Consider the following 13,077-nt stretch of genomic DNA (forward strand, 5'->3'; position numbering starts at 1 on the left):
TACAAATTTCCCCCTTATTCATTAATGCTATACCAGGCGACCCCTATGAATTATTGAATAGAGGAAAATTTACTTCATAGTTCTATTCTTACGGTAAATAACTATGTGACTCGGATTGACATAGACCGTCTCTCATCTTGTTTGATTCAATTATTATGGGTTGAATAACTTATTCACTAACAATTCTTAAATGTAAAAATATATCCAATTTGTTCTTATTATTTCACTGTAACACTATAATTTACATTGATAATTCTTTTTCATAATGTGCAAGAAAGTCATTAAGAATACTTTAAGACTAAGTGATGACTTGACTTCGTGTTGAGATGAGATAACTTTGTGTTGAGATGAGAACAGTTAGATTTATAGATTTGCAGACTCGCCAGATGTAGTTATGTAGACTTGATGTTATTATGTTTGCTATTATGGCTGTTAATTAGACCTTTTTAGATCTATTACTACCACCACTATTACCAATTATTACCAGCAGTTGACTATTTCGCTAGAGATCACACCCATGATTGTCGTTTTTGATAACCTCTAGATCCAAGCTTTGTTAAGTAGGGTTTGAGTCGAGAGTTATGATTGAACAATGAAGAGATTTAGGATGAAAGAGATCGAGCATGAGGACAAAGCAGAAAGGAGTACATGGTGGTCTTTGCTGAAAAAGTTTTTTTTAGGTTGAATTAATTACGTAGATAAAAAAAATGAAAAAACAATAATCGTGACAAAACACTAATAAACATAACAATATTCGTGGCAAAATACTATTAATATGTGGCAAATGTTTAGTAAATTGTGGAAAATATACTTTGACGATATATTATGCCAATATAGGTATTGAGACGGTAACGGGGGAGCCGGTGGGAGACTAACTATTACAACCCGGGCATTTCATGTCGACTCATTGCGCAAAAAAATGATAAATAGATACAATTCGATATATATATATATATATATATATATATATATATATATATATATATATATATATATATATATATATATATATATATATATAGGCGAAATTAACGATTACTCCCTTTTATATACAACTTTTTCAATTTTACTCCCTTATATAAATTTTTTTAAAAATTACTACCAAAACATGTTAAATTTTTTTAAATTGATACCAATCCTCTTTTCCGGTGGAAAAAGTATTTGATGGACCGATATGCCCTCATTTTAAGACAACCCTCATTTTAACCCTTAATTTTTACATAACCCTCCTTTACCTACTGTTAACCTAAAAATCTCCCCTTTTATCTCTCAAGCACAGTAAAAGTTCATCCTGTTCAATCGTTCATCGCCTTCATGTTCATCGCCCTCAAATCTTCAGGCCACCATCTCAATTCTGCCATTTGACTTATAATCTTCGTTGCTATTTTAATCAGGTTAGTTAATCATATCTATTTCGCCTATTTTTATTTAATTTTACATTGACTAGTCTTATTTTTAGGGTTTAATTTTCGGATATTAAGGTTTAGATGATGTTTTTACTTGTTTGATTAGATTGATTTTTCATTATACTGCTTATTCTTATTTGGAATCATTATTTAGGGTTAATTAAGTCACTTGGTTTGTTAATTAACTTCAATGTCTAAATAACCCAATTAGAGGCTTGTAAGGTTTGAAGATGTCAATAACAAATCTGGGTGTGAATATAGGGAATTTAATAAGAGAAGAGAGAGGAAATTGAAATGAATGAACAAAATTATGAATGAATGAGGAAGAATAAATAACTGGAAGATGCAGAGTAAATATAACATAAAAGGGTAGTTTGGTCATTAAAAACACGATTTTAGAGGAAAATTTTGAATCTGCCGGAAAAAATGAAATTACTTGCCTGAGTTCTAGGATTGGTATCAATTTAAAAAAATTTCACATGTTTTGGTAGTAATTTTAAAAAAAATTTATATAAGGGAGTAAAATTGAAAAAGTTGTATATAAAAGGGAGTAATCGTTAATTTCGCCATATATATATATATATACAAAGGCCTAAACAACACAACTCGACACATCTAACTAGGCATCAAAAACCGTGCCAATGAAGGGTCACGACTCACATAGGACTTCGTCCCTGATCTCTTCATCGTTTTGCGCACTTTTTTCAGTTTGACAAACTAAACATTAATGGTTTGATTGACCAAATCAAAGGTTTTGAAAATCATTTGAAAATAAATAAACAAAGAGACAAAACTTGACCCATATTTAAATTAGATTGACTCGAAAATAAATTAAATCATTACCATGTTAGAATTCATTTAAACAAACAAACAATATAATACAATTCATACATTATCATAATCAAACAACATATGAACAATCATATTATACAAATTCTAGACTAATACTTGTCTGAAAAACGTGACAAACATGGGAGGATTAACAATTGAATTAAACATGTGATATTCAATAAATTATTTCATAATTTAGGTTAAACCAAAACGAACATGATTAAAACAATACTCAATCAAAACATGTGAACAATTCACGCGAAAATTAAACAAAATTAATTTCATCAATATGTCTAAATTTTGAAATTTTCGTGCTAATCTAAAAAAAACATATCAATACATCCCAATTATTTCATACTTGCAACCAAAACATGATTGTCACGATAAAAATGTGAATTAACTAAAACAAACATGCTAATATAAACATAAACATGCTAATTTAAACATAAACATGCTAATAACTCGAAAATTCATTCTTTGACAATTCAATTTGGACCTATTTCATAGATCTAAACATTCATTGTCACAAATCAGTTCATACTCATAATTAATCAAAACTAAAATGATAAAACATGCATAATCGATTAATTAACATGCGAGACAAAGAAACAACATAGATGTTAGTCAAATATTCTCTGAATATTTGATATTGTATTTTCTGTAAATAATATCATGTTAATATTGTATCCTTAGTTAGCTAAAATTCAGAGAATATTTGATAAACAATAGATTTATTCTAAATTCTAACATAATACAAGTCATCAAAAACAAGCGATCATCCATCGACCTCATCATCATCATACGGCCCAATCTTCATCATCATACAATATTATGAACAATACGATAATATGGGCAAAAGCGATAAAAAAGAAAAATTGGGATTATTGCACCACTCAACTTCAAGTAAATCACGACACTGTTTGGAATCATTGGATGCAGGCCTTGCTGGAGGGTGCGTCGTCGACGGTTTTCAATTTGTAACAAAAAGATTAGTTCTTTAATTAAAACAATCAATATTTTTCAAAAACAAAACGTCTTGTTTGTGACAGACACTATCCTTTGAGGAAATGGTAGTGAACCTCCATTGAAAGGTATTCAGAATATCTGAACCATTGAAAGGTAATGGACCTCCATTTCTCTCCATTTCTTTTGAGGAAATGAAGTTCTTTTGAGGAAATGAAGAGGATCCTTACTCCAAATAATTTGTGTTAAAATTGTTTAACTCGAAATTTGAATTAACCCGAATTCTCCGAATTTTGACTATGGGAACTCGAAACAGACATTTTCATGTATATGCTGACTTGATAATAATACACTACAGATATAGCAAACCCAAAATAACCCACTGTAAACCAAAGGATAGAGGTCGTCTGGGATTTCGAGATTTCAATGAATTTAATCGGGCCTTACTAGGAAAGCAAGGGTGGCGACTTATGACCGATGGTGATGCTCTGTTGACGCAAATTTTGGAAGAAAAGTATTTTCCGAACAAGGAGATTATGAAATTTGATTAGGGTCTAGTCCAAGCTATACGTGGTGGAGTATATGGGAGGCCCGGGATGTCATTAAACTGGGAGCAAGGAGGCGTATTGGAGATGGTAAGACGACGATAGTTTGGATTGACCCGTGGTTTCCAGGGTCGCATTCCAAGTGTGCACTTTCACCAAGGGGAAATGCAGAGTTAGACATGAAGGTGGCTGACCTTATGTTACCAGGTGAGATGAGTTAGAACCGTGAGGAAATTCATAGACTATTTCTATCCTTCGAGGCTGACCGCGTGATGAACATACGACTTAGTGATAATAGACCATCGGACGAGTGGTGTTGGGATTTGACGAACGAAGGTAATTACACTGTCAGGACGGCATATTGGGCGCTTGCACGGGATGGAGATGGGATAGTGGAGCAGTCGGATTTCTCTCGCGAAAAATGGCTCTGGAATAAGTTATGGAAGATGCCCCTTCTCCCCCGCATTAAAGTTTTCTTCTGGCAACTATGTAATAATGCTATAGATAGCTACAAAATAAAACTTATCACGTAGGATTAGTGGAGATAACGAAGGAAGTCGGGTTTTAGCAGGCGAGGGAGTGGGGTGAGGCTGTTATGGAGGAATCAAGTGTGGAGGAACGTGTGATATTAATGACTGGGTGCTGCCGTGCTGGGCAATTTGAAAGCGAGAAATAAAATGATCTTTGAGGGTATAAGGGTGAATGTGAGAGATGTATTAAGGAGTGTAAGGGAGCTTATTGAGTAGATGAGGAGTGGGGACTCGAGGCACGGCACAGACAGCAAAGGAGATGCGGAAGTTAATTATTTTTTACCTTATCTTTTTTATAATCATATACGAAGTATTAATTAAGCACATAATGTATTAATCGAAAAAAAATTTAACTAAAATATTAAATTTTTAATTTTCACTGTTTAAGAAATGACCGCTCTTACTAGGCCCCTAAATCTGTAAGTAGGTGGGAAAAAAAATAGAGGTGCAACTAGTAAAATGTTATAGGGTATTCGCCTCTGTATTTGGACGGTTTATTATATGGTACTCCGTATATGCATAGTATATGCATAGTATTTAGACTTTTATTACTCCGTATAATTCATTTGAACTAACAAAATATTCATTTTAATGTTGGAAATGCAGTTAGAACCAACATTACTATCACAATAATAAGGTGGCAAACATGTCGATTTTCGCAGATCGACACACATTGATCGAGTACTCTTACTGAAGAGGCTCGGTCTTATGATCGAAACGAAAATACACATTTCTTAGTATACTCTCATAATTGAGTTGTAACAACATATCTTGTAGCTTTCTTGAAAAAAATTCACATATATTTTTGTATAAGACGGTTTTATGTGTACATGTAGTGATGAAAAAATCACATATTATCCGCGTAGTGGAAAGGTTGTAAGGTTGCGTACCTGCAACACCCTGTTATGAGTCATCCCAATTTCCGAAAGCAACCATAGGGCACTCGGTAGCTGATACAACTATGTAATAATGCTATAGCTACAAAACGAAACTTATCATGGAGGATTAGTGGAGATAACGAAGGAAGTCGGGTTTGAGCAGGCGAGGGAGTGGGGTGAGGCTGTTATGGAGGAATCAAGTGTGGAGGAACGTGTGATATTAATGACTGGGTGCTGGGCAATTTGAAAGCGAGAAATAAAATGATCTTTGAGAGTATAAGGGTGAATGTGAGAGATGTATTAAGGAGTGTAAGGGAGCTTATTGAGTAGATGAGGAGTGGGGACTCGAGGCACGACACAGACAGCAAAGGAGATGCGGAAGTTAATGGGTGGAAAAGACCGAGGCAAGGGTGGAAGAAAATTAATGTTGATGTGGGAATGGTGATAGGAATAGGCATGGGGTTGTGGGGCTGTGTGTAGAGACGATGAGGGGACAGTAAGGTAGGGGGTGACAGTGCAAAGACAAGAAGTCCCGGATCCTCAAGTTCTCGAAGTGGAAGCAATTCTTTTGGGACTGATTGAAGCGAAGAGGGATGGTTTAACAAAAGTGGAAATCGAAAGTGACTGCCTGAACGTGATCGAAGATTTGAAGATGAATTGAAGAGGCCGCAGTGATATTTTCCTAGTATATGACGACATTTATGATTTACGTTCTTCTTTTGAGTATGTTAAATTTTTGTTTACTAGGCATAATTTTAATACACTGGCTCCCGAGTTAGCTCATGCGTGGCCATGACACCTAGGGAGAAGGGTCTGGGACGATGTCTTACCTCACAACATTGCTAATTGTGTGTGTAATACTACGGATTTTATAGGCTGGTACTCGACCGAGTATGGCCTACTCGGTCGAGTAGAGTGTGTCGTGTAGCCTGTTTGGCTACTGCCCTGGAACACTCGGCCGAGTATGCTGAATACTCGACCGAGTAAAGGGTACTCGGTCGAGTATACTCTATACTCGACCGAGTATCCGGCCTGACGGGTATTATTCCGCGGTTTTGATTAAAATGATTAGAGATTATATATAATCGTTCGTCAGTTTCTAAAGCCATTTCTTCCAAAACATAAACTACATTTCATTCTCCTCTAATCATCTCCATCAATTCCAAGGCCAAGGTCATTGATTGTGGGTTCTAGCATCTTATTCCGTGTCAATCGTCGTAGTAAGTGTCTTATCCTTATTGATCTATTGTCGTTCTTATAAGTTAACAAACCCTAGTTTGGGTTAATTTGGGGGTTTAGGGTTTGGTCATCATATGTGTGTTGATTGTTGATTATCATTGTTATAGGTGACGATGTGGTATTTGTTATACATATTGTATGATTGATTGCAGCATAGCGGATTGCGAAAAGGTAGGGTTTCCCTACTCAGTTTCTGTTGATTGAATTAAGATGTGATTGTTTTGTGTTTACTGTTATCTGCTGATCATCGGAGTGTTGGTGTTGTGGTGGTGGTTGTGATGTTGTGGTGTTGTGATGATTGTGGTGGAGTCACTTGCGGGAGTGGCTTCACGCCCTAGTTCGCCCTCCGTGGAACCCGTCACGGGAGGAGATGTGCACATTAAGGGACAGGGTTATCGCTCGTTGATGAGCGGGATTTAGGTGGGGATTGGCTGCGGTCCCCCACTGGCGGCGAGGATTACCTGTTGCGATGGGTAATCTGGCAGGGCTACCCACCTCGGTGTGTAGTCGGTTACTGTGTGAGATCGGGAGACCGGAGATGGAGGATGATCAGCTGATTGCTTTATGCACTTGTCTTATTTTAATTATGCAGTAACTGACCCCGTGTTGTTGTTTTGTAAAACCTGCGGTGATCCATTCGGGGATGGTGAGCAGATTATGACAGGTAATGCAGATGTTTAGCTATGGGACAGTCATGGGGAGTCATCACTTCGAGTCTAGCTTCCGCTGTTACGAGTTTAGTTGTCTTTGATTTCAGTTGTATTGGAGTCCTTACACTTTTATGTTGAGTTGGTCTGAGATAATGTAATCGTTAAACTCTTTATATTTTAATAAAGTTGTTTTGGATTGTTGCTTTTGATATACTAACCTCGAGCAACCGAGATGGTAACAGCCTTTCATGTTAGGGTAGTCTTTGGTAAGGTACCTTGGTATGAGGGGGTGTTACAGTGTGACGATTGATTTTATTAATATGATGTAAGCCCTTGTGGGTTAAAAAAAAAAAAAATTTGAATGATCTGACCCTGATAAAACAATAACAGGTAGTCAAACTAACCCGATTTATACTCAACCCAAATAACCCATCTCGAATACCATTTTAACGGTTTAAGTTTTTTTTTCCAACGTGAGACCAGCTCACCCATTCCTTACTTGACTGGTCTACTCCCCCTCCATCTCTTTACAACTCCATTAGTTTTAGACTTTTAGGGGACGTTTGGTTCAACTCATAAAAGTATGAGGTATGGGTTTGGAATGAGCCAAACCCATACCAAGTGTTTGTTTGGCAAAAATAGGAGTTTCATACCCATACCCCAAACCCATGAGGTATGGGTTTCTCATACCCAAGGGGGGAGGTGGGTATGAGATTGATACCCATGGGTATCAAGTAATAAAACCAAAAAATATGAAAAAAACTTAAATGGAACATTTTAAATGATTTTTTTTTACATTTATTTGATTAACTCTTCATTTTCATGATTTTTTAGTATCAAAAATAATTATTTTCAATGTTGTATTTTAGATTTTTTTGACTTTGATGAAGTTCGATCCCATTCCACCTGAAATTGAAACAAACGCATGGTATGAGGAATCAAGTTCCAAACCCATACCACCCGGGTACGATTCCTGATTCCAAACCCATACCCATGCGCGAACCAAACACCCCCTTAGTCTCTAGTCTCCACCCCTTTTTCCTACCACTACGCCTCTAACTTCAAATCCCGACTCTACCACTAATGTCAATCTGCTGCGACGCGAAATGCATAGTACTCCTAACCTTCACCCAGTGGATCTACAAATGCTACACCCACACCGACAACGACGACAGCTCGACCTGGCCCTTAACCACTTCCACCTCATCCGTTCTCTGTCGTCCCACGCCTCTATCGTCTTATCCTCGCGGTCTATGAACCCGACCTCCATCACCCTCGCAGCCTCCTCCAAGCGGTTATGACCTCAACCTTAACCCAAACCATCTCATCAAACAAAAATTAGTGAATTCGGTGTTGGACAGTAGTATCCAAATTAAGGCAACATTGACAACTAATTTAAATAAGGTCAAATAAAAGAAGGCTTGGGAAAGGTCTTACGGCCTTAAGACGATACTCCGTATTAAACAAGACTTAGGTCCTTTTTTTTTTACTTAATTTCAACTTATTTCAGTTCAATTTAACTCAACTTAGTTCTCATTTAACTTTTCTCTTTGCAAATTACTCTTTTAATTAAGTTCAGTTTAGTTCAGCTCATTTCACCTCCGTTATGTTCAATTCAATTCTGTCGATTTCCAAAAGAACAGGGACTTCAATTGGTCTCCCTTGTGACGGGTTACCATTTGTGACGGATATTTTGTGAGATAAAATGGTAACAAAATGGGTTAGTGGAGAAAGGGGACCACATGAATAGTGTTGCAGAGAGAGAAAAAGTGGGTACATTGTGAGGTAAAATGGTATCCGTCTTCAGCTTGTGACGGATATATCATGTCTTCAATGAGAATTTGTGCAGGGACTTAATCACTTCATGTAGTAAATTTTCTAGGAAAAAATTGGCTATTGGTGATGGTGAACCGTTGTTGACTAGTGAACACCAAGACAATAAACATGCCTTCAAAAGGATGATGATTTTACAGCTTTTCCAGCAAACAGACAATGTGAGTATGCCAATTCCAACTCATCAAAGGCATCAATTCCATTATTTGGCCAATTAGCATTATTGTATGAGAAAAAGTTCTTTGGTGAGGTACCTAGTGACCTGTTTTTCTGTCAAAAAAGGTACATTGCATATTTGCATCCTATAGATTAAACAATTAAATAAATGTTTTACAAATTATTCATCTCCAAATCTAAATTGACCTGAATCTTTCCAAATTGAACATTTTCCTGAATCACAAAATGACCCGGTCTTGGTAATAACACACTACAAACATGACAAACTTAAAATAACCCAACCATCCAAATAATAACAACAATACTAACCTGATCCATACTCAACCCAAATAACCCGTCTCGAATACCGTTAAACTGTTTAAGTCCCTTTTTTTCCAACGTGAGACCAACTCACCCATTCTTTACTTGACTGGTCTACTCTCCCTACGACCCTACCTCTCTTTACAATTCCATTAGTTTTAGTCTCTCCACCCCTTTTCCTTACCATTCCGTCTCTAACTACAAATCCCGACTCCGCCACTAATGTCAATCTGCTGCGGAGCAGAATGCATAGCACTCATAACCTTCACCCGCTGGATCTACAAACGTTGCACCCACACCGGCAACGACGACAGCTCATCCTGGCCGCTAACCACCTCAACCTCAACTCCATTCTCCGCCGTCCCGCGCCTCTCTCGTCTTATCCTCGCGGTCTACGAACCGGACCTCCATAACCCCATCCACCCTCCCCCAGGCGGATACGACCTCAACCTTAACCCGAACCATTTAATAAAACACGTGTCCTATCTCGAAACCCTAGGCGACGAACCTCCGTACCTAATTTACGCGGATCACACTAGTCGCGAAATCATCCTCGCGATTCGCGGACTCAATCTCTTCAAAGAATCCGATTACAAGCTCCTCCTCGATAATCGACTCGGTCGACAAATGTTCGACGGAGGTTACGTTCACCATGGACTTCTCAAATCCGCCATTTCTCTTCTCAATAAAGAATCCGAAACCTTGAAAAAACTCTGGATCGATACAGGAAGTTGTTACACTATGATTTTCGCAGGTCATTCACTCGGTTCCGGAATCGCGGCGTTATTAACGATTCTTGTCGTTAATCACCGCGATAAACTCGGCGGAATCCCGAGGAATTTAGTAAAATGTTACTCGCTCGCTCCTGCGCGATGTATGTCGTTGAATCTGGCGGTAAAATACGCGGATGTAATCAATTCGGTGATATTACAGGACGATTTTTTACCGCGAACAACGACGCCGTTACAAGATATTTTCGAGTCGATTTTTTGTTTACCGTGTTTGATTTTCATGATTTGTGTGCGCGATACGTTCGTTCCGGAACAACGAAAGCTTCGCGATCCGCGACGGTTATACGCTCCAGGAAGAATGTATCACATTGTAGAGCGGAAATTCTGCCGATGCGGTAGATTTCCGCCCGAGGTTCGGACCGCTATACCGGTCGACGGAAGGTTCGAGCATATTGTATTGTCGTGTCATGCCACGTCGGATCACGGTTTAATTTGGATAATGCGCGAGGCGGAGAAAGCGTTGGAGTTGATTAAAGCGAGGGAAGGCGGCGGAGAAAACGGAAAAGGCGGCGGTGGTGGTGGCGGTGATGGAGGAGGTGTTACGAGTCCGCCTCGTGTTCAGAGGATTGAGAAGGAACATAAGGAGGCTTTGGAGAGGGCTGTTAGTCTTAATGTGCCTCATGCCGTATCGGCTGAGGCGGTCGAGGCGGCGGAGGCGGAGGAGGTGGCGGAAAATGAGGGTGGTTTGAAGAGTAGTCATAATTGGAATGAATTGGTTGATAAATTATTACATGAGGAGTTGACTTTGAAGAATGGAGATGTTAATGATGTGCAAAAATAATTAGATTTGTTAATTTTGTTATTGAATTTTTCTATTTTTAACATCATGATTCATGTATATTAATTTTGTTAATTTGTTTTGTATTTTTAGGAGAGTTTTGTAAATTATTTATCCTGTATAAATGTGCAATTTATTGTGAATTCGATCTGGCATACGTGTTGAGTTCGTGTTGGTTTTAGATAGTCGGTACTCGGGTGTTAATGACATTAGTGACTATGGTGACTTGGTGAGGGTAGTGAACTCGAACTGGCATTCATGTTGAGTTCGTGTTCGGTTTACATGGTCGGGTGTTTTTTTTTTGAAAGAAATGTATCTAGTTTTTCACAAATTTTTAGCTTTAGTCAATCAATTTGTTTTTCTCTCCTCTCTAGATAAAATAATACTTCCTCTGTTCTGGTTATTTGTTGTTATATTCTATTTTAGGGTGTCTCAGTTAATTGTTGTCATTTCTATTTTAGAAGGAACTTGATGACTCAGTTAGTCGTTGGAGAAAACGAAATTAAACTCTTTCGCTGTCAGCAGTCAGCTACAGAGTATTGATCATCGTCATATATCGAAAGATATATTCTATAACGGTAATGAAAATATTTTGTTTTTCACTAGAAACTAAAGGGAATGAATCTCATTATTTCTCTCCTAAATTGCTCAACACCTTACCTTATTATAATTGTGCATATTTAATTAAGTAACCAAAACACATACATGGAAATCCTGAACAATTGCTAGTAGTGAACATAGTTGTCATGGGGACAAAATGGTATGGTGATAAATAATAAGTGAAGCATTTATTCAATTTGATTTTGTAATTGTATATCTTCTCCTAAATGTTTTGATTTTTGACTTCGTTAAATAACATTGCATTTGGATCGAGTATGGATACTTCTAATGAAGCTCCCATGAAAACCCTGGAGTCGATTATCTGTGACCTCGAACGAGAAGTATGTTCTATTTCTTTTCATTTTTAAATGTTATTGTTTCATAATGTTGTATGATATTGCTATTTATTTGACTGCTTATATGTAAAACTGTATTACATAATAATTAATGTTAAATTTCATCTTTTGTGGCTTTGTTTTTTGGCTTAAGCAGAGTCACAAGGGCAAATATAATGTTAAGCTAATTGACATTTGCATCTTTTGTGGCTTGTGCAGGGTTTAATAAACAATTATTTTCGTCTAGCTGCACAACTTAAGCAAGTGAATGGACCTTATTTCTTTGCGAATTTAATTCTCACATTCATATCGGATACCCGAAATACAATCATAGACATGGATAAAATTTTGTATGCTCTTATTTACCACCTCCCTTTACTACTATTGTCGATGTTTAAACAACACTTTGTTCTTTCACGATTTTTTTTCACGTTTACATCATGCCGTTACTTTTTCGCCTCCTAACTGTATATCCTGATTCAGCTACTGGCGATTATTATTAATTTGTATGTTTATTTGTTATAATTCACTAGGAATGAAGATCCAATTGACTTCGAGGCTATGGATCAACTTGCTATCAAACTCAAAGGAAGTTCTTCATGGTAACGTCGTATTTTATGTAGTGTAAGTCTTGCTTGCGACGGGTCGCGGGTTGCGACGGGTAGTTTGTGAGAGGAAATGGGTAGAGGGGACAAAGGAGGGTCCCCCCATGTGCTTCCCCCACTCAAGGCAAATGGGTAATTTGTGAGGGGATATGGTATCCGTCTCTTATTTGTGACGGATACCTTCCGTCACAAATAAGAATTTGTGTTATGTATATACATAAATTCATAGGTATACTCGGTGTACCACATCAATGTACATTCCAATCAATAAAAAAAATGAAAAAAAAAAACTTTGTTTACGTCATAAAAAAAGCTTTGTTTACATATGATAAAGGTAGTCGTTGCGGCCTGCGAGTTCCCTCGTCATAAAATAAAAAATAAAAAAAAAAACAAAGGCTTTGTTTAAGTCTTTTATTTCGTTTTTTTTTTTTTTTTTGTGCAGCATTGGAGCTATGGGTATAACTCGTGCATGTACTAACCTCCGCCATGCTGTAGAAGTACAATCTCATATTGGGTAAGAAAATTATGTAACATTTCCCCCTTTTGTACATAATTTTGTCCGTCTCGATCATTTGAATTTGATTGAAACGGAGGAGTATAAGTTAAAATTAATGTT

At 37.3% G+C, this 13,077-nt stretch overlaps 1 protein-coding gene across 1 annotated transcript; it reads left to right on the plus strand.

The window, feature by feature from the left end:
* Window positions 1–9,220: 9,220 nt before the first annotated feature.
* On the plus strand, window positions 9,221–11,064 carry LOC141646762 (uncharacterized). Its single transcript, XM_074454705.1, has one exon. The coding sequence runs from the start codon at window positions 9,575–9,577 to the stop codon at window positions 10,922–10,924; it is 1,350 nt and encodes a 449-aa protein (XP_074310806.1). The 5' UTR covers window positions 9,221–9,574; the 3' UTR covers window positions 10,925–11,064.
* Window positions 11,065–13,077: the final 2,013 nt, after the last annotated feature.

Source organism: Silene latifolia, chromosome 3, assembly GCF_048544455.1.
Source record: "Silene latifolia isolate original U9 population chromosome 3, ASM4854445v1, whole genome shotgun sequence".
NCBI classification, from domain to species: Eukaryota; Viridiplantae; Streptophyta; class Magnoliopsida; order Caryophyllales; family Caryophyllaceae; genus Silene; species Silene latifolia.